We start from the raw sequence: 26693 nt of genomic DNA, 5'->3' as shown, positions 1-26693 counted from the left end.
AGCAGGATTAAAGCGTAGCCGGGAATTACCAAGAGCCTTGATAAGAAATGAAATTGAATGCCAACTGTGTATTTCACTGAATCTTTGTTTATTATGTGCTGATAATAAATCGGTAAACCACTTTGATCTTGATTTGATTTAAACCCCATGAACTAAGCAAGTATTTCCTGAGACAAAAAAAAATAAAAAGCCCTAACCCATGGGAAACAGAGAAAGGTCTCGAACCTCTTTGCCTCCCTGTTGCAGCCATCCTCTTGGCTGTAATTAAATATTTACACAAGAAGGACTGGGAACCTGAAGGTCACAAAAAAGCGGCATAGATGCCAGCCTGGGAAATCATCTTTGCTTCTTTTTGGTCCAGTTTTTTGGGGCTTCTCTCTCCCCAGCTTTTGCATGGGCAGCACAGGTGCCTAACGCGGAGCTTCTCCGCTCCCTGGTCTGCAGCCTGCTGAGAATCTAGCCTCAGAGGTTTCGTTCAAAACCAGGTAGCAGGTTGGTGGCAAAACTCAGGAAAAGGAGTTGCCTGTCTTAAATTCTAACACGGCGCCTCGCTGCCGGGACTGCAGGTAGGGCAGGGAGAGTGAGTATGAGCTGAGGGTATGACGAGCTCATTCCTGCCATCACTGTGGGATGCAGGGCTTGTAACACCATACCTGCTTTGGGGCCAGACCGAGCTGCGTCGAGGCGCTGCATTTGCGTACAGGCGCTGCTGGGCAGGAGGCTGCCTGCACGACAGAAAATCAACGTACGCTTCAGTAGTGTGAGGGAAGTCAGACTTCTATCCCACTTCTATCCAGTGGGATAATGGATGTTGTGCGGAGCAAAAGGCACTTGTAACGGTAGAAATTACTTTAATATACAATCAAATTACATTGCACTATAAATAAAACATAACAAAAATACAAAAAGAAAATAGATCTTTATAATAACCTCTAATTCTTCTGTTTTCTGAACATCTCCTCTGGATAAACATCAAGAAAGGTACCAAAAAGTACTGCTAGAAACACGGTGATTGTCAAAAAATTCTTGGACCCATTAACTGCTGAGAGAGGTTATTTTCCTAATTTTTTGGCAGCCTTTGGAAACTTCTTAAACTCAGCCTGGTTCTTGAAAAAAAGCTGAGCAAGGATATGATCTGCTGTTCCATGGAAGTAGTCATTCATACGAAGAGTTTCCAGCTGTGAAGAAAAAGACAGTATTTTAAAAAGAATAATCAGAGCTACCTGATCATTTTTACAGTATTAATGATGTGGAATATTAAAGCGCACCTCAAATCCAAGAGGAAAATGAATTAATATGAACGTATGTAAGAGATGACAGGTCCTACCCTGGGCTATCAAGATTGCTGGATATGTGTAACCTTAGATAAACCCACCCTTGATCAGGCTCCTAGGATATAGACTCATTCAAGGCTTACGACAATCCCTCCCTTTCGCGTGTGCTCAGCCTGTAACGATCCGCAGCCTGTCCAGCCAGCCCAAGGACAAGCTCCGTCAGTACCTCATGCACAAACACGATCTGAATTCCATCTCTCTCACGCACACATACGTATACGCGCGCGCACACACACACGAGCACGTCACACCCTACCACAGACCTCTTCTTTGCCTTCCCCACCTTCTGTTTCCGTGTACAGAGTTTTGATAGGTGTTGCATGCCAACCCTCCACACCAGAAGGGAATTTGCAGTTGGTGTACTTGACATTATTATTAGAATTCCTTTTGAAAGGTGTGCACCAAAGCATAAAGCTTATGTGCATGAGAAAAGCATAAAATCATGTACAGTTGAACTTTTTTTTATGAATTCTCACCTGATTTCCTGTACTGTAGGCTAGAATCAAAAACAAATCTTCATCACATACGCTCTTGATATAATGCTGGGTTCCAACAGGGAAAAATATGACATCTTCAATGCCAATGTTGAAGTTGGCGGTGACTCCAGAGGAGAGAATAACTCCAACCTATTGCAAGTAAAGCAGCAATATTCAACAACAGCAATTTTCAGGGTGCTGCTATTGGATAAATACACAGCAACAGTCCTGGCATGGCACTGAAATCAGCTAGTGTAGCATCAGTGCTTTCACTGAGACCCCAAAAAGGTAGAGGCAAATTCCTGAGTAAGAACATGGTAAGTCCTTACCTTATGGAGTCTCATCATTCCACCTCAATTATCTTTGCACTTCAAATTTGCACTGGGTGAAATACATACAGTAAAATCCTGTACTCTAAATCTTAGTGCTCACTACTTTTTCTCTATTTATCTGTTCCTCAGAGGTGCTAAGACAAAAGTATTGCTTTTTTATTTTGTGCTCCCAGCATTCAGGAGAGTGGGGATTCCTGTCATAAGCATGTGAACTTCTTAACAAGATGGACAAATTCTGCCCTTTGTATAACTCCACTTCGACTAGACAAGCTTCCACAAACGTAACCGAGATCAAAATTTTGTATGGAGAAGGAAAGTGTGGACACTGAAAGTTTTGTAATACTACTAATTGTAGTAGTATTAATCAGGGCTGGGGATCACTTATTAGGTCTGTAATTGTTATAAAGCCAAAACTCCACTGACTTATCCGTCACCCATGTAACAATTACCTGTCCACAGCCGCTAATGACATAACCCATCTCATTAGCATTGAAGTGGAAATGAGGCTGCCCCAGTCCGTTGCTGAGTATCCTGAGAGTTGCTAAGGTAAGGGTATTCTCGTGCTGAAAAGCAGAACAAGAATGTTCAGAAAACCATCGAACTTTGTTATATCCCTGTTATACATGACAAAGCAGCGATGAACCCACACAAATTGCATACTATGCCTTATGCTGAAATAGCTACACTATCCCCTCGAAAGCACATACCTTGTGCAGCGACTCACTAAAAATTTTTTCCGTTTCATTTAGTCCAGTGCCATTTATGCGGTAGCGAGCCCACTGGAAGATTCCTCCTGGGAAAGGATATTCTGCTGACCCTAAAACAGAGACGGCTAAATGAGCATTTCCAACAAGGTCTGGTTAACATTGCCTGCTGGTGTATTGGCCAACTTCAAGTCATTACTACCTACGAAACGTGAGGCCTGAAATCTTATGAGCCTCTGGAACCAAAAAGAAAGCCCATTTAACTTACCTGTCCTTCATGCGGCATGAAGGATAGATAAGCTAAATCCATCTCCTATGCAGCTACGCAATCTCCCTTACCCTATTTTTCTGTAGTCTGATAATCATAATAAAAGACTCCGACTAGATTTTTTCCACCCCAAATCGCTATCAACAACAATACACTTAAAGAACATGCTAACTTTCAGTATATTACTTCATGTTAACCTTTATGGCACGGATTGTGTGTCACAATACTTTGTAAAGTATTGCCAATGCAGAAAAAACATTTTACTCCAAGTGCAAAGATTTTTGTCACACATCTATTTCTTACGACCTCCACCAGCTGTGTGTGGAGCTCTGGATCTATATTTGCTTTTTATATCTTTCTGAAGAGACTATACTACTTGGAATTAAGTTTTGCCATCTATGTTTATTAGGTCCTCACTAATAATCACTAGATCCAGGCTGTACAGAAGGTTGTTTAATACGACCGTTGATAAAACAAAGAGTGAATATGGTTCAATGCTGTTTATGAAGTTGTATTTTTAAAAGAAAAGGGAGGACATAATTAGGTATATGTTAAGGTGTTTATTCACTCATATGCAAATGCAAGATATTCTAAGAAGTTCAGCACCAGTCACTCGCCGGCTAACCTGCTGCAGGGCTTCCTGGCCTATTAGATTTTACTTTCTGAATTAAAAATTTAGGTTTAGGTTATTGATTAACTTAACCGTAGCAGGGAACATACCAGCCCTGGTTACATACATCAATAGAGAACCTCGAGCTGGGAAGTATTTCGTTCGTGCCCTGCTGCTTACCGGCATTCTGCCCTCATCTCTACTGTTGCAGATAGAAACATTAAAATCAACAGGGTAAACTACTTTGAGATAAGGATCAGGTTATGCATCTTCAAAGGGCAGTTATCAGATGTATTACCAATATATTTTTCATTTTACCTCCTTAAATTCTTATTATTTCTCGACATGCTTTTTAACTCCCATTGCGGTGAATCGACTACAGATCCGCCCCTCTGCCCCTCTAGAAACGCAGAGAGCTCGTGCACACAAAGCTCCTAGGTGTGTACCTTTGAGATTGTAGAAGTACTGCCACACAAGGCTGTCCGGAGACTGCACATAGGTGGCATTTTGTACAAGCTCATCTAAGTTTGGTGGGAGGTTAACTGCTTGATCTTCTGCTTGTTTCTTGAATGTTCTGATGAAGTTAACTCCACCTCGTGGCTGCAGGACACATAATGCATATTAAGTTGACAGAGACACAGCAAACTGAGGAATTAAAATTTTGCTCTGTTGAATATTTCACCTTAGTACCTGACGGTAGACAAATTCTGCCTCGTGAACATACCTCATCTCTTTAACTGCCTAGCCCTATTTTGCTCCTTTGCTCCCTTCCTTCTCAGTCACCACAGAGATCTGGAGCAGAAAGGAAACTTGATCTGTCTCCCGTCAAACTGTTTCAGGGCGGGAAGGTCTATCACAATTCTGTGGTTTGAATATGCAAATTCCTCAAACTCAGCAGAAACTCTGTGGCTGCATTCTTGCTCAAGGGACATTGCCAACTAATCAGCTCAAATAAGAACCGTTTTAACAAGGAGATGGACTTATCTGTGGTTTCCTATGAGACCTTCTCATACCACAGAATTCCTCAAGGGGCTATTGGAAAATTAGCTTTGGGCTTCACTATTTTATTTTCCCTTCCACCCTTAGAAATACGGAGGATCCTCCATGAACTGGGGATAAATGTGAAAAGGAGAAAAAGTTTCTTGGAGAGAACATCATCATTTATTTCTCCTTGTGTATAAAGGAACGCACAGGGCAGCACAGTGTTATACAAAGGACGTGTACATCCTTCCGCAGTGATGGGACTAAAGAGAAGAGATGTGTAGAAGACTAGATAGAGGCTGGCTATGCTATCATACAGACCTTTAAAGCTCTCGCCGCTATATCCTCTGGGGTAGAGAAAAATGCGTCATCTACATCCAAGGTCTGAAGTTCTTCATGAGTTGTAAAGAACAGCAAGAACAGGCAGTCTTCTGAGCCTACACTCTTTATCCAATGCACAGTGTTTCTAGGGAAGAAGATCACTTGACCAGCCGTGACATTGTATGTGGTAACCACGCTGTCATCTGCACCAATTACTCCAATCCAGGCAGTACCCTGTAAGATAATCAGAACTTAACGATCGTAATGAAAGTTTTCTCATTTAAGCCATATGCAGCAACTCAATAATTCAAATAACCTGAAGGCTGTTAGGGAAAACCAGAACCTGACGGACTCTCTAACAAGCCTTTGTGAACTTAAATGCAGAATAGCATTTTAAGTGACAGAATTTTAGAAGGTTTAAGGAACACGTGACAAAGGGAGGGGTATTTGGTCTAGGAAAGAGAAGACTTTATAAGAACAAAAGAGTCTTCCATGTATAAAAAGTTGTGAGAAAGAAAAATGATCTGAGGGTTTCCACAGGCAATGGAGACAAACAAGGATTGTTTTTTTACGATAAACAAAAATGTGGTTTACGTACCAGCACAAACATTCTAATGGCTTGTGTGATGAAACATGGCAAACAACTATTTTTTGATTTTGTAATAACTCCTTTTTTCAAAATTTTTAAAAACTGATCAAAGCTGTCAGATATGCTTCAGGTGTTCTTATCGTGCATCAGTACAGGGGACGGAGCCAGAGGCTTGCTTAAGAACCTTAACAGTCCTTCATCTCTGTGATGCTGTCATGGTTCTCTAATGTAATTACTTTAAGCATTGTAAGCACTTGGAAAAGTACATAAAATTCTGTAACCTCAGTTTTTATACATCATTGAAAGCTACAGGTGTTTTGTACTCTTGAAAGTACCAACATTAAACAGCCTATTTCAAGCATCTCCATCTGAAAATGTTATTTCAAGGAAGAAAAATAATGTCATACATCAATCAGTGGTAATTTTGCTTTTATTACCTGTTTACATTTGTACATAATGTATATGTTTTGGGTTTTTTTTTAACATATGTACATCTTCTATATATACATGATGCTTTAAACTGCAAAACCAGCTGGGAAAGCTGAAATAATCAGGTAATACCTGTAGCAGGTAGCCGTGTTCATTGGCATTAAAATGCCAATGGGGAGCCCGAAGCCCTTTGCTTTTGATCCGTAAGGTCCCAAAGGTCATTTTGGAGCGATGGTTATTGATACTTTTTCCAAATTCCATTTCTTCCTCACTTTGATATTCATTTACATCCTTCCTGAATCTTGCCCACTGAATTTCACCACCTGGGTAGTTATGTACCTGTAAAGTTGGTGAGAGTGGAGAACTGTATTAATTGTGGCCAGTGGTGCCCAAACAATCCAAAAATATTTCAGAAACTTCTTGGTCTGGGCAATACTGAAGGGACCGAGTCCTTTTCTCATGGAGGATTCTCTCTGTATGTATTTTAGTCACTTTTCACAATTGTTTATATATTTTCTCATGTCGTGATGTAATAGTATTGTTTCTACAAATGAGAGATAAATAGTGATATCAGGAATAAAATTACCTGCTCCTCCTTTTTTTATGTCATCCTGGAATTTGATTTGGGAAATCAGTTACAGATACACCTAAACTTTTAGATTCAAAACATTTAAAACATTTCCTGAGTGAGACATTTTCCCGAATTTCTACAGTTACAAACTATTTGCACCTGAAACTATTCCTTTCCCAATATTTGTACTGCCTCTAGAACCTGGTTTGTACTTGAAAGAATCATCTCGCACTGAGGAAGGTCATATTAAAAGGGTTTCTCTCCTCTTAAACATTTTTGTTTGCATTCTTAAATTGAAAATCAATTACATAGTTAAATCTAACATGAAAAAGTACCAGAATGGCTGTTGTTAAAGGGCCCTACTATCCTATCTGTCCTTTTCCCTCTTTTGATGAAAAGCAAAAATTAATCAGGAATTATTTTTTATATAAAGATATATTTAGAAGATGGTGTATGTCTTTAGGGTTTGTTCAAAGGATACGTTTCTATACAAATCAAAATACACCTAAACGGAAACTAAGTAATTCCCAGGGCTTCATTGCATTGTCAACTAACTCATTTTAGCTCGCTGAAAGAAGATCATGGAGTTCATTTTTTCTTGCAACATAGCAATTTGTTTGATTCCAGTCCTAAGAACGAAAAGGTTAGTGTGCTACTCAGCTTACATGAAAATTTGATCTTTCTGGTTTTGTTTCTCAGAATTTCATAATCTGTAATTTCAGAATCACGCATAAAATGGTGGCCTTGTCTTGCAAGCCTAATTTGTTGGAGCAATTATTTAGCTTTCCAAGAGGCACTCCAGAGATCCATACCTCTTCCAACATCTGTTATGAATCGGACCGAAATGCTGTCAGGAAATTTGTGCCTCTCCCCATGGATTATAAAAGAAGCCTGGATAACAGGTTTAGACTGATCGCCTAGTACTTAAAAAACAGTTAGGTGAAATTAATTCATTAAACTTCTATATACCGTGCTAGAGTATTATTGCACAAGATGAACAATTTACCTTTGATTTCCCCAGATGATTCAGGAACTGGAATTTGATATCCACACTTTTTTCGTCCGGTTTTGGGGAAGATGCGCCATCATCTTTAGCACCCGTCTTTTCCATAAAGGCAGGGTTCTTTACGTAGACCAAGGACAGGGCCAGCACTCCTATCGCGGTGGTGATAACACAGGCCAACAGACAAACTAGAAAGACTTTCATTAGGGACCGGCTGCCCTTTCTTTCCTGAAATTAATAGAAAGCCCCCCCCAAGCAAAAAAGTATGAGATTTAACACACAGGAGAGAGTTGGTGATAGCTCTTTTGCCATCAAAACGGCGTGCCTTTCAGAAGCACCGCTAGAGCCAAATTACCGGCCGCCCAACAGGGAAAGATATATATGCAGACATCCTTGCTGTCCTTTCATTATTTCAACAAGTTCATCTTTATCATCCTGGGGTCTTACCAACACGTAAAGATTGTTTCATCGCCGTTTCTAATCCATCTCACAGAACAGTGAAGACCTGTAGCACCAACTCATGGCAAACCTTCATCTCTGGGGCAGAGACGCTGCCTCTGCTTTACGTCACCTCTCGCCTGGCCCAGCTCCCTGGGCTGGGGAGGAACGGGGAAGTTTCACCCATGCTAACTGCTCTGGGCATCAGTCGTTAGGGAAGATTTCCTTTGTGGACATTCAAGCCTCTGGAGGAAGGTGAAGGGGAGGAGCAGCCGGGCACACGGAGGCACACAAGTTCTTCATAGAAGGCCAAGACGCTTCTGGCCCCATGAAGCATCACCTCGGTGAGGATATTCAGCGTTCCCTGTGCCTCAGCCATTTTTGCTGCTGAAGCTGCAGCTTCAGATGAATAGAGACTGTATTCTCCGGCCCAAACAGGTCTTAAAACTCTTTACTGATTCTGGGTGCACGGCTTGGTCTACCTTTAAAAGCCTGATTTTTCAGGTGGTGTGTGCCTGACAATGAGCTATGAATGTTGAGTTCTTAAGCTGGGCAACCAGAAATGAAAAAATTGAAGACCACTTGCTGATTTTAACAAAACGACCTTTTTCATCAATCTGTTTGACAAAAGCTCTTTACAAATAGATTTCTTTTGCCAGCAGAAAAGTTCTCAAAATATCACCCTTATTCTATTCAGTAATACTATTTTCTTCAGTTTAAATGACTCCCTTTTTAAAGCTTGTGTTCAATTAAATATCACAACAGTAGTACTCGGACCACAGAGTCTCATCAGAGAACAACGCTTTATAGTTAAATGCATTCAAAATCCCCATTTTCCAGATTTGAAGGACCTTTAATTTACAGCATTTTCACAGCAGTGGCACCAATCCAATAATTATTTTTAAAGTAAAAAGAATGCTGTACATATTACATAATAATAACAACTAATACAGAACATTCAACCTCAGCACAACGGCGTGGAGTGAGTTATGTTGTGAGGAAATCACCAGCCTTGGTACATTTACAGCCAAGAAGCAGCACTGTGCTGACTGCAAACAAACGTAACCGCTTAGGAGTGATATGCCAGCTCTTACTGAACGAAGTGAATTCAAATCCCAAGAAGCAAAAACTTTAATGGGAAAATTACAGAGAATTACTTTTCTCAAGGGCAAAAAAAAAAAAAAAAAAAAAAAAGATGAAACAGTACTCTAATGTGTAACTCAGCAGAGATACTAAACATTACCATAAGATGAGCTTTTAAGTAGCTCTTTCTGTTAAAATCAATGGGGAATTCTCCAAAGATAATTACTTTGTCCAGCAGTTAGAGGATAAAGAATTTAGCTATTAACTTAAGTGGGGCCGGGGAATTATGTCTCTCGGTTCAGATCCTAGCTAGTGCATATGGAGCTAGGCATTTTAGAACCTTAGCAGTTGAAGCCCGTTACAACTTTTATTTTCTTCAGGTCCTTCTTAATAGTACAGGATTAGGTCATATTACAAAATAAGGGTTTAATCTTCAGAATGACTCTGTTAATAATGTTTTGATAGCACTGTAAAAGAAAATGACTGGTACCTCTTTCTTTGGCCACTCTTTTCCTTTTGAAGAGCTTTGTATGCTCTCTCCATGCATCTCAAACGCCTGGTTATCCATTTAGTAAAGCTGAAAGAGATTAGTCCACAGAAGACAAGAAAAACATTGAAACAAAAGAATGTTAATTCCGATATGTGCTCAGTTACGTTACAGAGTCCATTGAAGTGACTCATCTTCTGCACAGTAACACCAATGGCATTTAGCGCAGTACCACTGGGCAGAGATGGGTTGCAAAACAAAAAACTCTTCCTGCCTAAACTACAACAGAGAGGTCTGACAATTTCCACATTCAGATTTAACATTATTCATGTATCACATGAACCCTAAGACACAACAATACGATGGGACAGAGTCTGAATCATCAAATACTGGGGGGGCGGGAAGCAGAGGTCATCTAGTTCCTTTACCTATGCTAAGGACCCAATAGATTTAAATTACAGTTTTGGCAGGTTGCGTAACCTACTTTTACAACCACAAAAGCAGTTGAGGTTCCAGAATTTCTTTGGCAACCCATTTCCCTGATTACATATTATTATTGTTAAAAAGGTTTTCACAAGTCTAAATCGCTCTTGCTGCAACAGGACTGTTAAATTTTACCCTCCTGCAATGGACCTAACTACACAGGCAGGGAATGCCCTGCGAGGTGAGACCAGCAGTACCTCCAGCCCAGTGTTTTTTCTCTGACGGGACTTTAGGAAATGATAGGGGAGAGCACAGCCTGGCTACTATTTCCAGGTTACACCTTTCATACTTTACAAGCACACATTACAGTTGGATGAGAGATGCCAGAGGAAATAGCCTCTTCCCTTTAGATTTTATTCTATGAAAAACTTCATGACTTTGACAAAGTCTTTTCTGAACGAGCTGATACTCCCTGACCTCCTAAGTTTACTGCTTGCTGGTTAAAACAAAGAGCACTTCTTGTCCTAAACAGATCTCCTACTAGCTCCTTCAAGGCCTCCTACGCTTCTGTATTGTGCAATTTGAGCAACAACAAGCACATGTTCCGCTCCCCAGGCTGAAGAACCCAGCCTTTTTAGTCTCTCTCTGTTAGGCAGCTCTTCCATCTCCAGGATCATTTCAGTCAGTCTTCTCTGGATCTTCTCTAACCCCGCCACATTATGAAAATAAGGAATTGCAATAGACTTCATTGTTAACTGCTCTCCAAGTACTGTTTTCCACTCACCTTTGTACTTCCCTAAAAATAATTTAATATAGACTATGATTCCTTGTTTTGAGGCACACAAGTGTTAACTGTTGCTACCCAGTCATAAAAAGGAAACTAGGTTTGTGTAATACACAGTGTTCGCAATGATCTCTCTCTCTTTTTATCCCTGCCTTATTTCCTTGATATATTCCGTGTTTGATTACATACTTCTGAACTTCTAGGAAACTGAGGTTAAGCTTATTGCCCTATAATTCTTTGGTCTCATTTAGCTGACTTTTTGTTAAAAATTACTTTGCTAGTTCCATTTCTAGACCCTTATGGGACTGCACTGACTTCTAAACTTTATTGATAATTCAGAGAGCTTCAGCCATTTCTCGAAGATCTTAGTGTTAATGCTGGTAGGCGTAGTCCACTGAACATAGGTAGCTTGCGTAAGAGCTATCAATCACATTTTCCCTGTCGTAATCTGAGCTTTATTCACTGCCCGTTGCCATTGATGTTTTAAGTAAACATTCTACCTTCACTGACATCATTTATTACTCTCTGCAAGGAGGTCATGGACCAAAATTTTCCTTGGTCCTCCCTTATGTCAGTAAGGGACTTACTGTTTACTAGCATAAGCAATAAGGAACTTTTGGGTTATTTTATTATCTTTCACAGCTCTTCCTCCTTGTCTCTCGTTTTTGTGCTTTGGACTTCCCAAAAAGCACAAAAGTCCAAGATGACTCATCTTTAGGGACAATTCTAGCTATTTCCATTATGATTCCTACTTGAAAACCATTGAGGACTACAAGACATACTACATTTATTTTCACTGTTCCTTGTTAGGCTATCCTGCAACTATATCTTAAATATATGTATTTTTATGAACTGTCAAACTCCTGAGCACCTTTTTCCTAGACTATTTTTCACAGGATTTTTCAAACAGAGCTTTGAATTTCTAGTTGCTTCTTTCTATTCTTCCTCTTTTCCATTCTTCCTCTTTGCCATTCTAAAAGTCTGGAAAACCTTGTAAGAAAATTCTTGTATTAACCTTCACCTTCTGTATCAAAACATGACAACATCCTACTCCAAAAATACCCTGGATACTCTGTATTCAATTTATCTTTCCCAACAAATATTCAGTTAACTAGTATCTCCTCAAGGCAAATTATTCTGTCAGGAGTTTACAAAAATGTTCTTTCCATCTTATCCTGCTTGGTTTGGTTGTCTTAATGGTAGGTCCTCAACATAATAGCACTCAGGCTTTTTTCTCCTTTTATTATCATAAAGACGCTTTTAACAGATTATCTGTCTCTATATTCTAGACTTCAATACAAAGGTAAATATTCATAGAGAAACATATTTTCCCACCCCTTTCCTTCAGGAGCCACCTCCACTTTTTTTCTGGATTAATGCATCAACAAATGAAATATCCCACTACGTAAACATTTACATTGCCTTAATCACACCTTTGTATAGAACCTTGTACATTCTTCCATTTAGTTTCCATACAGCCTGCACTAGTATAGACATCTTAAGTGTTAAGCAGACAGATTCACTATCCTGTTTTCTGTATTGCTTCAGTCCTTTTTGTAAAACCCTATACCCACTGCTACTATGCCTCTGGTCACTTTTCCACTGATAACACTTACATTCTTTTGTCATCAGTCCCCATTAATTCTAGTTTAAAGTCTTCCTTAAACTTAAAGAAACACTTATTTTTCCTTATGAGATAGAGCCCATCAGTCCTCAGCAGTCCTTTCTTTTCTGCTCTGGAGGAGCTGTGAAAGCTCAGCCATTCAAATTGGCAACATTAAATTAATGAGAAGTTTTTCTCATTTCCCTTTGAACAGCAATGCTCTCTGCACAGTCAGAGACAAAGTTGACAAAATATTTTGAGGAAGGACACAAAAATTAAAAACCATGGTAGAGCACAGAATCCACGATCAACAAGAAAGAAAATATACATCACGATTTCAAAGGGTTTCAGAATTCCAGATACTTATATATATGTGAGAATCTGCAAGCGTCTCTTGGAAAACAAATACAACTGCTCTGCCAGTGTCAGTGTTACACAAGAAAAGAATTAATAGGTTGATGATGAGTGACTATGGGGTTTGCAGTTTTTTGGAACCTCCTTTTCAGACTAAACCAGGTATAATCTCTAGCCAAATTAACCCTTTGCTGGCAGCACTGTTAGTCTTCATATCTGGAGCCTGAAATTAAGTTTTCCTGTATCAGCACCTTTTTGTATCAGTGTGAATACAGAAAGATTTGCTAATGCAAGTGAACTGTTACAGAGGAAAAGATAACTGCAGCATACAGACATTCCATTTCAAGACCAGTATCACAATGGACTATTCTCACTAAGCCTTTAAAGAGCAAAAACCCCTGGGACAAAAATCCCATCTATTTTCCTCCCATCATGCCAAGTCACAGTCTTACCACAGATAGGATCTTCACAAGATTTAAAAGCACAATACTTGTCTTCATCAAAGCCTTTACTTCCCTCAGCTGCCTTTTACTGATATATATATGCTGTAATTCAGGAAGTGCCCTCATAAAAATTTCCTAAATATGCAAATACATAGGATCACAAATACTTGTGTACATCGTTAGCAAACAGTTCTTGTAACTTGCCGAGAAACGGTGACTTTCCTTTTATCTAGTTCTGCAATTTTATTTTAGTATTTCCTCCAAGTCCTATCTCTGCCTTTCTGCCTGCCTTTTTGTTTTTCCCACTGTCACTATGCAATACTGTAGTTCAATAAAATTCCTTTTCTCTGGTCTAAGTTCAAGGCCAAGAACATCACTGACATCTTTGATATGGCAATTACTTTTGTTTAGTACTTGATTTACATATTCAGTTATTTTTCTTGAGTGGCAACTTTCTTATTCTAACTTACAAGCAAACTAAATTTCAGCTATAATTGCAAGAACTGACCAGTGTATACAATCAAAAAGTTACTTTTTTTCTGTTGATACATAAGGGATCAAATCCCTCTTTTAAATGCTCTTTAACGGCCATAAAAATTTTGATAACATTTAAAAAAAAAATCATTTCTATGTGAAACCAGTTGTCTCCACCTACTGACCAATGGTGTTTTCTTGTTCGGGGCTGCTTTTATTCTATTCTTATCTGAATTTCTATTGTTCACAGCTAGAAAGCATCACTCATTTCTTGCATATTCCTAAGGTACAGTACCTCACACAGCAGACCTTGTCCATGATGAAAGCCTTTCATACCTGAACAATATGAAGTTAGTAAATATGAATAGTCAATGATGTCAACAATACTTTTAGTGGTTACCTATCTCTGCATGCCATAAAAAAACAACAAAAAAGTTGTGCTGAAATTTTCCAAAGTACATTAAATTGATAAAGAAGACATATCTGGACACTAATAAAAAAACCCTCCAAAGAATGAGGAATCTCACAAATATGGATAGGTATGACGATTCGCCGAGGGGCAATTAATGGAAAAGACTTTCTAAATACCAAACAAACTCTGCCCTAACATCAAGAGAAGTTCTAAGGGAGCAGGGGGTGCTTCACATTTGTCCTATGCACCCCTGCAAGCAGGATACAAGGGGTGTGTTGTATAACCTCTAAGTACTCTCAGGGCATCAAGTCTTGCTTTGAGTCCACCTTGCTTGTGCTACCAGCACCCCAAGGAGTATCTGTACACCTGGATGAATAAATCTACCTTTCTACTGTGAGCTCTATAGGCACAAGCCCCTTCAGAAATAGGAGAGCTGTGATAGGTTAGGTGTACTAGCTCAAACCATGCAGCATACACAGAGCATCCAGAGTAGCGCTAAAGTAGAGCAAAGTCATTGTGATCCACACTCAGACATGTGTGATGTCAGAAAAAAACCCTCATCTTTCCTTTCACATCTGAATTCCTTTGATAAAATCACCTATGGCAAACAGGTCTTAATTGTTGTTAAAAACAATTGTTGTTAAATTATTGTCTTAATACAGACAACTGTTATACCCACAGTATCAGTCCATTTGTACATTCCTGTCTCAGCAATGCAGTGCTTTATAAAAGCTTCTACAAGAAATTACTCCTCTAAAAAACTTTCATTGCCTGTACCCTGATTTTAGATATAGCTCTTAGCATTTGAGAAAGGCCAATAAAATCTGCCTGAAATACATTATTACATATTAGTTATGATCCACCTATGTTCTCATGATGCCATGACAGTCATAAAATGAAGTCATTTATTATGTCTCTACTTACTAATTCTTAACAGGAAGATGGGAAAAATACATAGCTAATCTTCCTTCTACTTTTTCTTGTTTTCTATTTAATTTCTCAGAATCAGTACATGCTCAGGTACCTGCTTGCTCATGTGTACCTACAAATATACAGATTAAAAGGAAACAGCTCACTAGAAAGGCATATTGCCATACCTATTCTGTTTACTGACAGTATTAAATGCTAGGTGACATTACATAGGTCTCAGAAGAGGTACAAAAGGCTTCTTTCAAAATGTTCGCTCAATATACTTCAATTCACAACCCAGATCATTTCTTACAGCTTTTCTCTTTGTCTCTCAACTTGGTGTTGTCAAATGGGGTAAGTCCTACTCCTCCCTCCCCTGCACAAGTTCCAGTACTTATCAGTGGCTTTCACAAGTTAATTCTATTCAATTATGCTGAGAAAAACATTTTCTATTACTTCTCTACCTATTTATGCCCACTGAAGAATTTTATCCCTTACTAGGATGTGAAAGGAGGACAACTCAAAAAGACTTCAGACACTTTTTGATACAATATAGTTGGTAAGTTTGTGGTCAGGGAACCAGGAGCATCCAATTACATCAACTCAAGTCCTGTTAGAAAGAAAGCACTTAAAATATAATGTGATCATATTATTGCTAATCCTACACTTAACTTTACACATGATCTTGAGCTCTCCCTGTTCCTAACAGGCCAGGTAATGAAGTGATGACTAGAACTGGCCAAATAGCTTTTTTTTTTTTTATTTTTATAAACAGAGATTCTTCCATGAAAAGATTCACATTATTTTAATTAAGTATTCTTTAAAAAGCGGTATCTTTTGTCACATATTGTTAGATCCTACTGGAAGCACTAATACTCAATTAAGCTTTGAAGTAGTTAATGAAAAGAACGAGTATGTACAGAAACACTGACAACAACATTTTTGAGAACATGCACTGGTTCAGCTTTCAAAAAAATTTTGAACAGTGGTCAGGCTGACAAATTATTTAAATTACACAGTATTAAAATATTCCTAGATATCAGCTTCACAGATTATTCTTTCCCTCTTGTTTATCTTCTTCAGGATCATCGGTCTGCTCTTGTTGGTTATTGTTCTCTTCAACAAGACTTTTCAGATGTGACAAATGGTGTAAAGCCCTAGATTAGGAAAAATGAAGACTTTAACAACAGTGTATATATTACTATTTACATTTAATATAAAATGATGTTGATTTCTTACAAATAGCTTAAGAGTTTGAATAGTACTGTACACAGTTTACATCTTTCTGTCTGTTCCACTTATTCTGTTTTAGAGATTATAAAACACACTAAGACTTTTTTAAAATAATAAAACACTTTGTGAACTGAAATTTTAACTACATCTTCTCAAACACAGGTGCTCATGCAAACACACAGTTTCTATAAAATTATTACAGAATGGGTATTTAACACACTGCAAAACATTATGGCATAACATAGCATATAAATACTGAAAGTTACTGCATTTTTTTAAATTAAAAAAATTTGAATTTTACATTACAGTATAAAACTGTACTGCAACACTGAGTTTTGTTGAAACAAATGTTCTACATAATAAAAGCCTGTTTCCATTCTGCCTTCTCAAACTTATTATTTCTTTAGTCACTTAGAACTGTTCAGTAGGAAGCTGGTGATTTCATTAATGAAATATGGTTTCTAGCAATTTTTTTCTCCACTGTAGTGAAAAAAGTAAGAAAATCTTTTGTCCCGTATTACAAACTTCTCCAAATCTGATTATTTTAAAGTCCATTCACTAGATATCTCTCTGCTCCATGAACTGCCATGTTTTTCATTATTCACTACTGGCTTGTTCTTAAAGTTTTCAGATCACATGACAACTCGGCTAATTTATCGTTCCTTTTCCGCACTTTCTGAAAACAGTGAAAAGTAAGAAAGTCACTTACTTCTGAATAGAATTAGTAAGAGGAATTATCTCACTGTCACACAGATTTAATTCAGCCTCTGCTTTTTCAGAAAGCTTAAAAAAAAAAAAATGTTAACTGAGGCAAAGTAGGTGAGTATGACAGAAAGCACAGAATTTTTATAGCACATTGCATTGGAAAGCATTGCCAATAACTTTATAGCATCATAAAGTAATTCAGGTTGGGAATGACCTCAGGAGGTGGGCTCCTGCTCAAAGCAAAGGCAGCTATTAGGTTACAGCTGGTTGCTCAGGGCTTTATCCAGTCAAACCTTGAAAACCTCCAAGGATGGAGACTGCATAAGATCTCTTGAACAACTTGTTCCAGTGCTTGGCTGTCTTCAGGGTTCAAAAGTTTCTCTCAATGTCCAGTGTGAACCTCCTGTTTCAATTCATACCCATTTCTCATCCTTCTACCATGTACCACTATGAAGACCCTGGCTCCATCTTCTTGATACCCTCCTCATAAGTGCAGGACAACTTCTATTAGGTTCCGCAAAACAAATGCTCCATCCTGAACAGGCCAAGTTCTCTCAGCTCCTGCCCATAAGTAAGTGCTGCAGCCTCCAATAACCTAGGTGCTCCTCCACCAGCTTATTGATGTCTTTCCTCAAGTGAGGGGCCTAAACCTGGATGCAGTATTATAGATGTGGTCTAGTGAGTGCTGAGGGATACAAAGGGACAATCATTTCTCTTGATCCATCGACTGTGCTCCTGTCTACATAGCCCAGGCCCTGCTGTTCCTCCTTTGCTGCCAGGGCACACTGATGGCTCATGTTCATCTTGGACCTATCAAGATCCCTTGGACATTTGCAACAGAGCAGCTCCCTAGCCAGGCAGCCCCCAGCCTGTATTGCTGCTGGGTTTCTTCCTTCCTGTGTGCAAGGCCTTGCATTTGCCCCTGTTGAATTTCCTGAGGTTCCTGTTGGCACGTTCCCACAGCCTGCCCGATCCAGATATATATGGAGCATTTCATTCACTACTGAGTGTAGGACATAGGGTTTAAGAGCTGTATGCAAGCAACATTATGAAAAAGGTAAAGAGATAATAAAATCTATGAAATAATTTTGAAACAAAAGTGCCACAAAATACCAATTCACTGATGCCAAAGGAGGCAAGGATTGAACATTTGAGAATGTCTGGCTTTTTAAAAATTTGGTAGGTGCCCCTGAAAGCCTAGAATTATCGGGGATATTACCAGAAGACAACTTCTCCCAGAACACAGCTATTGCTAGTGGCGGAGGAGAGCACACAGGCTGCTCTCTCCGGGCAGGGCTGCCTGCAATGTCGCCATCTCCTGGCTTACAAGTACTGCTTTCTTGCAGCACCGCGGGGGCCACCGCCGACTTCCTGACCTGCCACGCAGGGCCCCTGCAAACGGGAGAGACCGCAGCGTAAGGTAGCGCTGAGACTCCGGTGTGCAACAGCAGCAACATGACACGGGGGATTTAGGTCACAGCAGTCCTGAGCGTGTGCTCCTGATGCAAACCGGATTGAATCTGCTGGCAGTGCTCTTTCTCAGATGACTGGAAACCAAGTCTATAAAAGGACTGACAGTTCTTCTCAAAAGAGTACACAGCACATTGATTTTGACAAGATACAACATCAGGAAACTGATTACTCACTTTTTCAAACTCTTCCTTCTGGTCAGCAGTTTCATTCTGGCTTACACTTCCCTGAATTGCTTGAAGTTTAAACAACATTAGCTTCAAAGCTTCAAGGGGCCTGTGATGATGACATCCAGAAAAAGTATTTTCCTAAACCAAAACCCAGAGAATTTCTTGATCTTGTAGTGCACATAAAACAAAATAAACCAAACAAATTTTGACTTTTCCCTGAAGCATTTTAAAGGCTAGTTTCTATGAGTGTTTACCTATTTTTTAAAGGTTTATTATAAATTGTACATTTATGGTGCTACACTGGTTCATCTTAATTTATGCCACTGTATAGTCAGTGAAGTCACTATACATTGTTAGGAAGATGTGAAGCAACATAGAAAGGCCTCAGCCCTGGCTTATGTAAAATAATTCAAGAATATTAAGACTGTCAGTCCTTGTAATGCTATGACAGCAGTGCTGGAACATGTTTCAACACTTCATAACTGACAGAGCAAGTAAGCTTCCTTATTGATAAACACAGATTAATTCATATAATTAGCAGTTATATGATATCTGCTCATTCTATAATCAAGAAAGCAAATGAACTCAAGGTGACAAACAAGACTGTGTTTACTTGTCCTGTGTTTACTACAAGATAGGAAAACAGAATCTTAGAGCAGGTAAGATTCAACAACAGTAAGGCAGAAAGTAAAGGAAACATACCAGTACATAAATTAATAGTATGCCTTTCAACTAGAATACTGGGCTCAGTGCTCATCTCCCTAGCTGAGAATCAGATAGAGAGTTCGTACAAGCAAAATGAAAGACTCAACAATATTAAGACTACCAAGAAGGTGATTAGTATGTAAGCATGGGAATAAAATAATGACTAACCAAAAGAGTAAATTCAATCCATGATCCAGTTCCAGTGCAAGGGCATAAGTAACAAGAAATATATTACTTAACATACCTCTTCAGCTTGGCTCATACCTAACAGTACATCAACCAGGCTAGGAAATTAGTAGTTTTTAATACATCAGTAACAAAAAAATTTCTTCCTTTACTCGAGGCAGGAAAATTATTTAAACAAAACATGGAGTGTAAAAGTCAAACTATTACTAAGCAAAGAATTTTATAGTTAGATACTTTCTTAATCATAATTGTGACCAAGGGTTAGATTATAGGATTTAATAACTGTATGAACTCATCTTGCTCAACTATGACTAAACTACTGCAGTTAGACTTTCTACTTCATGTATTACAGAAGAAGAAAAAACAATTTACAGGTATTCCCCCTTCTAATATTTACCAGTCTTAGATATTTTGGGCACTCTCAAAAATAAATATGCAATTTCACTGACCTTATTTTTGTCATTTAAACAGTCTTCCAAGAATTTATGTATGATATCTGCCTTGGGGAATGGTAGAGCATTCTCCATGTCCTCACAGCACACAGGCACTGGTGGTTTGCTAAACCAACATTAAACATGCAATGGAGAATAACAACAGGTTTATAAACTAAAAGAATTGTTTTAGCATATAGTCATTGTGATGAAACGAGATATACTGTATTAATGCAACACCAAAGGGGCACTGAGTAGTTCTGTCAGCACTTTGGTGTATGTGAGAGAAACACTGTTTTTTCCAGTTTTGCCAGTATAATCAAAACCTGGGTAGCCATAAAAATCAACTAAACAAAAAAGGCAAGGTAAGGATTTCTTAGCTATAATTTATTACACATGGGTGTTTTTCTTACACCTGGTATTCCTCCATTAATATTGACCTTCTAAAGAAAAATAGTTACCTTCTGCTTACCGACCTCTAATTCTTCTACAGTTCCTAAGGTATTTTAATTCAAAGCTAGTGGTCTTACAGAAACAGGTATTAATGAAGCCTGATTTCCAGTGATGTTCTCCTATGAGGGTACTCTGGTGGCTAGCAGGAGGTTAGATTATTGGCCTCTCTCTCAACAGGAGCATGAATAGTACCACTTCTATTACCACGTGCGCAGGTTTTTTTCTGCAGTTTGAGACTTATACTCACCTGTTAAATATTGCTAAAATTAAACAATAGTTCAAAATCTTCTGGGGTAAAACAGAGAAAACACCCAGAGCCATATACACCTAGCTTCTTCTTAAAAACTGTAGGAAATTCTTGTATGGATTTTTAGCATTCTTTAATCCTGTGAAATAACCTTTCAGTTCCTGAACAATTGAAATTTCACTCCCAAGACTGCTCCAAAAATTCCCAAGGCCACACCATTTTTTCTAAAAAAAAAAAAAAACGACTTCCCACATTGACTTGTTTTTCATAAGCTCTTAATTGTAAACTAGTAAAACTGTCAATTTAAGCTCCATTAAATAATTTTTCTCTTGAAACGTTTTTTACATATCATTGCTATTTAAAGCTATTATTAAAAGGCAACAATAAGTAATATTGATAGCACTCGTTTCAAGTCAACGAAAAAGGGAAAGCACTGCACCAATATCCTGACCTTGAAATACCAAACATTTAGCACTAGCTAGACATCTAATAGTAAATCCTTTCTTTATGTACATGCCACAGCACCATTACTTGTATTCTATATACAAAAGCAACTAAATACATTATGCATTTTCACAAATAAATTAGTCCAAAATATATGTTTACTTACAAAGCACCTGGAGCATTTTCCCATGATCTTTCTGCTCCTAGTATATCTGTTGTAGAAGGACTGCCACCATTTTCCAGATTATTTGACAAATCCTCAACTGAAGTCTCTAGACCTCTGTCAGCCTTCAAGGTAAGTAGCTCAATCTGGTCTGCTAAAAAATAAGGACACAGTGTCTCCAACCCTCTCCAAGGGCATTATTTCCACATTACTTCTCATTTTATGTAATACTCAAAGAAAATTACTACAGATGAATTAGCACTGGAAATATTTTACAGAGAGTATAGACCCAATACAACTCCTTTGGTTATCTTGGTATGGCAGTATGGCATCTAAATCATCAGTACCCAATGGGATCTGCAAGGTTCTAGCCAGAACATTTGAAGTAGTCAAGCATTTCTTTTCCTAACTTATGTAAAACAAGTATCATATGCAGCATTCAGGATTATTTAATATTTTTAACATGCTTTCATGCTATAAAAAAATAGAATTAACTCACAATATGATGCTAAATATTACTTATTAATACTGTAAGTTCTTAGGTTAGTTTTCTTATTGTTTTGTACAAGTTTATCTAATAGCTGCTTTTACAGAACCCTAGGAGAGAAATCATGCAACATATACATGCAAATCATATACAATCACATACAGGATTCACATTTAAAAACAGGTTGAGACAAGCACTCAAAATGACAGACATATTCTCATGTATATTTTTTTTGTACCTAGCTTGTTCATGATAGGTAAAGTTTTCTGTGTGAAAAAGAGATAGAACCCTGTATTTAAAGTTCATCATGCATATACACTAGAAAGGTATTTGCAGACATTTGTATATATCTGGCACCTTTTTGCTTTGAATTCACAACATAAACAACATTTTAACTTAGTTTTTATATGTAAACTCTTAGAAAAAGAGAGAGATAGGTATTTATATTTGCATAACAAAGAAAAAATATTTTTCTTTTTAAATTAATAATCTTATAAGTGAAGCTAATTAATACTTTGAAATGTTAATCTCTCATATCAAAGCAAATCTTGCTGATATTTCATAATACAAAGATGGTGCTTCACCACGGGAGGAACCCCCTCCTGAAGAGTGATGACATGCTGTAAAGTAGTAGCTACACGAAAGATTCCCAAAGAAAGTCTTTACATAAACTGAAGGCACTTTAGGCGTACCTAAATATATGGGTTACAAATATCTCCTGCTGTGTAGAGGAAAAGACTGCACAATAAACGGCATTTTTTACTGATTTGACAGGTTCATTTACGCTATGTTTAGGAATCTCTCTCCCCCAAGGTTATACTTCATATAGTTTAATGCTTAAAAGTCTATTAAAATATTTATGGAATTATCTTGCAGTAAGGAACTAAATATCCCACTGTAATAAACCCTTTTCTGTAAAAGGAATGCTTAAATATTGATTTCTAAACAAAAACTTACAGTATAAAAGCCATTTAACTTGGTCAACTACTAGTAAATGCTTTGAGTCATTTGTCAAAGATGGAAGAGAATAAATCTACTGTACACTGCAGTCGGACTAACATAGCTACAAAGTGTTGGTTTAAAAAAATGTCTTTATACACATATCCTCAAAATTAAAAAACAAATTATATGAAATATAGTTACCTCTGAATGGATTTTTAGTGTGTCTCAAAAATGAGTTATCAAATGGGAAGCACACATCTGGACTGTCACAGCTGCAACTTTCTTCTACTTTGTTATCACCTCTCAGATCCAGGCAACCATTTTGTTCAAAAAAATTAGAGTTGTCTTTATCTACAGAGTGTCTTCTTTTCAAGATCTTAAAAGTTTGTGAAGAGGAAGCTTTGCCTTGTATATTCAAATTTTGACCATCACTTTCTTTAGTTGAATCATAAAAAAGGTTGTAACTCTTAAGCCAGACTGGGTAGTGAAAATTGGGAATACTACTTATCCCTGATACACTCAAGTCAGACTTCTGACTGGTAAGCCACCTCGGATAATTCTTTGAGGAGAACTCTAACACTTTCTCTTCAAAATACAAGGGTCTTGAACTTCCTTTAGAGGAGACAGAATCATACCTACCAGGTGTATACACATCACATTTCTTTTTCCTGAAGTCTTTGTGTGGATTCTGGTGAGCAACAGCTTTTCCATGCTCCTGGAGACTGCAACTGCTTTCAATATTGAGTGATGAGGTTTGGCAAGGGCAGAAAGATGTTTTAAGTGACTGCCTGTTCCACTCACTACTTTTATACCTTGATTTAAGAGGACTGTGCTGGACAAAGGGCAGTGATCCATCTGCTGGAAATGCTAACAGATCATCCGTCGCAAGGCTAATCAAGTCTGGGTCACACTCAGTCTGCTTTCGAGAGGGTGAAGCAAGAGAACCCAATCCTACATGCTGATTAAAATCACCCAGTGCTGAAAAACAAAGATATTTTACATGAATTGCTAAGCTTCAAGCATACTACAAGTATACATTGGCAAGACCTAACATGAAGTAATGATTTAAAGCTGAAATATATTATTTACCGGGGGGTGTGGGGAGGCGGGGGGTGGTGGTGGTGTGTGTGTACTGAATTACAGTTCTTGCAAGAATGATTCTATTTCCAGTCAGAATCTTGATAAAAACCTCACCAGTCAAAAGTTACCCCTCCTTTCATAGTAAACAACATTTACAGCTGTGAGTATTTTCTTTAATGTTTAATTGAGAAACAAATCAACATTCTGCAGTCCATTATTGGTTGCACATTCAGAATTGTCTACTTTGCAGATACATCCCTAGTATTTCAGTCCTAGTAGTGACACTTCCTCCACACAGTAATGTTAGTAAAATATGAGGGGATGATGTCTTTTATTTAACAATTTCTCATTTTTAGTGATAATCAGAATGCTTATTTTTGTTTGTGAAATCAATTAAACATAGGTAGAAGATAGTTTGCATTAGAAAAATATAAACCAAAAACTAAACACAGCTAAAAAATAGCTCTCATACAAGAAAAAAGGAAAGGTGTGAAGCTAGAAGGTTATAGGCTATGGTGACAAAAAAAAGCCCTGAATAATACAATATATAACCATAACTGTCTATGTCAATGCAACCCACGCAAATCTCTTTTTTCAGGTGTGCAGTTTTCCTGTATTTGGGACTTTTTTTATTTTAGATACAATGGACAAAGCATTTGCAGTCTAAATTAGCTCAAGCACAGTTAGGTATTCTTCTCATAAAAGTTCATATAATCAATTATTTTTTTTCAAGCTAACTAATAATTACAAAAGCCAATTCAAACCCATATATATCACCCAGCTGGGTTAGACTTCAGACCCAAAAGTACATTCCATAAAAAACAACAGATAAAAGGCAAATTCTGCTTTAAGACAAAGCATTGTTTAAGGGAACTCGTTCAATTAATTAGATTCTGATGTTACATGCTCTGGAAGCAGATTTTTTTTCAAGACACAAGTTTAAACAGTGATTTATGCTGTCTTTTACATATACTCACATAAAGAAAATACAATCTTTAGTCCATGCTCTGGAATTTATTATTGCACTTATGATCGTGGTCATGAATTCTCACCAATCCACCAAGTATTTACAAAAAAGCATTATAGAGAATGACAAATATTGCTAGCTATGACCAAGCATCACCTACTATACCATAAAGACTTGCAAGCAGTTGTGCAGGAAATTTTCTTCAACAAAATACACCTGGTGTGAGACAAGGAGTTGCAATAATATTGGCAATGCAAACAAAAGAAAACAAACAGAAAAAGAACAGCGAACACCAAAATTTATTAAAAGGCGTATTTGCAGAAGACATACCATGTTTTTCTTTGGCATGATGCTTTGAAGACTTAACTTGCTTGGGAGTGCTTTGACATACGCAGATTTTTCCAGTGCTTATTTCTGAGGATGTGAGACTTAAATCAAAATCTTCAATATAAGCCTCTAAAGCCTCAGATGCAGAGGTGTAAAGCTTGTCCTTGTAGTGAATCAAATTGTTTGAGTATACATTACTGCTGTCAATGCTATAGCTTGTTAAAAGAGAAGATACTGTTGAATCAGGAGAGCAGGCACTTTCTTTTATTGAGCTTGTCATAGTTTTTATCCAGGTTTGTTAGAATCTTCACTCATCTTTTTAATCAATCTAAATGGAAAAAGAAACAAAACCACAAGCAATCATCAGCACTGAAATGTCTTCTCATAAATTATAACATATGTAGGATTTTTTACTTTTGTTATGTAATTTTATTATTTTCCTAAAAAAAATTATTTATCTATTTAACTTGCTGATTTTCAAATAAGTCTGTCATATATGTGTGTCACCACTAGAAAAGTAAAAGGCAGAAAATCAAAGTTCTGGGGAAAAAAGGTAACAATAGGGAAATTGTATATTGAAACTTTAGTAGTGGGGGAAAAAAAAATAAAAGCAAGAAAATCCAGCTCCTTGCTAGTTCTAGAGGAACCTGCTTTCATGTAAGAATTGCTGATGTTTGTCACCAAACATAAAATTCAGCAAAGACACACAAAAGTATTGTAATTTTTGGTTTCAGAACCAGCACAAAAAAAAACCAGAAGTAAAAGTAGCTTAGACAGTATGAAAAACTAACAACTCAGTGTAACAAGAGTAGGCAGCCATTACCCTTGCAGGTATTTTTACATACTCAGAATGGGTACACACAGCATAAGAATTTTACAAGCCACAAGGGAGCACTTAGAATTGCCTTATCTACACAATTTAGTCAACCTGACCCAAGCTACCTTTGTAACCCCACAAACTGTAAATAGAAGAATTGGAAGCGCAGGCTTTTTCTAAATGCTGTACCCAGGGTGGTCAAGCTCACCAAAAGAAACCTAACCGCTTATTGCACCCCTGTAGGTAAAATCCCATTTGAAAAATCTTTTAAGGAAGCAGGTGCTGTAATAAGGAACAAAGATCAATGGTTTTGTTATGTCCAACATCACATGCATACAAGAATCATCATGCAATAGCAGCATAAGGACTTGTATGAAAAAGGCACAGTGGGAACCAGCTCTTCCAAGGCCGAAGTGGTTTTCCCCGGAAAGCGGAGGAGCCGGGCTAAGCACCGGTCCGAGGGCAGCTCCACTGGCAGAGACCTCCCGGGGCCTCAGCCCCACACAACACCCCCAGGAGAGGCAGAGCGGGCCCGCACGGTCCGGCGGGGAAGACCCGGGTGCGGCAGGCGCCCCCAACCCCCTCTCCCTCACAAGCAACAGTCAGCGCGGAGAAAAGAAAAGCCCAAAACAGCACAGGCCCCTCCGCAACACCCTGAATCTTCCCAGCCCGACCCAGAAGCCCCAGACACACCCACCCCACAACGACCGCTCCTCCGGACTTTGCCGCGCAGTGGTTTTGAAGAGACCGCACCCCTTTACAAAATGGCGGCGCGCAGGCGCAGTGGCGGCGGCGCGGTCCTGCGGGAGTTGTAGTCGAAGTCGGGCGGCCGGCGCAA

The 26693-nt window shown here is 38.3% G+C and overlaps 2 protein-coding genes across 2 annotated transcripts; both read right to left on the bottom strand.

Moving 5' to 3' along the window:
- Positions 1-1052: 1052 nt before the first annotated feature.
- On the bottom strand, positions 1053-10798 carry LOC104619299. Its single transcript, XM_010285122.1, has 9 exons — positions 10613-10798; positions 7622-7846; positions 6177-6383; positions 5027-5260; positions 4171-4324; positions 2850-2959; positions 2592-2705; positions 1811-1960; positions 1053-1178 (listed from the first exon to the last, which is right to left on the bottom strand). The coding sequence occupies exons 1-9, from the start codon at positions 10796-10798 to the stop codon at positions 1053-1055; spliced, it is 1506 nt and encodes a 501-aa protein (XP_010283424.1).
- Positions 10799-16073: 5275 nt separating this feature from the next.
- Positions 16074-25318, bottom strand: LOC104619298 (chromosome unknown open reading frame, human C18orf54). The gene is made up of 7 exons (XM_010285121.1): positions 25042-25318; positions 22866-23672; positions 21239-21389; positions 19947-20055; positions 18613-18744; positions 16971-17044; positions 16074-16185 (listed from the first exon to the last, which is right to left on the bottom strand). The coding sequence occupies exons 1-7, from the start codon at positions 25316-25318 to the stop codon at positions 16074-16076; spliced, it is 1662 nt and encodes a 553-aa protein (XP_010283423.1).
- Between the last annotated feature and the right edge of the window lie 1375 nt (positions 25319-26693).

Source organism: Phaethon lepturus, unplaced genomic scaffold (genome assembly GCF_000687285.1).
Source record: "Phaethon lepturus isolate BGI_N335 unplaced genomic scaffold, ASM68728v1 scaffold41264, whole genome shotgun sequence".
NCBI lineage: Eukaryota > Metazoa > Chordata > Aves > Phaethontiformes > Phaethontidae > Phaethon > Phaethon lepturus.
This window is presented reverse-complemented; position numbering and strand designations above follow the sequence as displayed.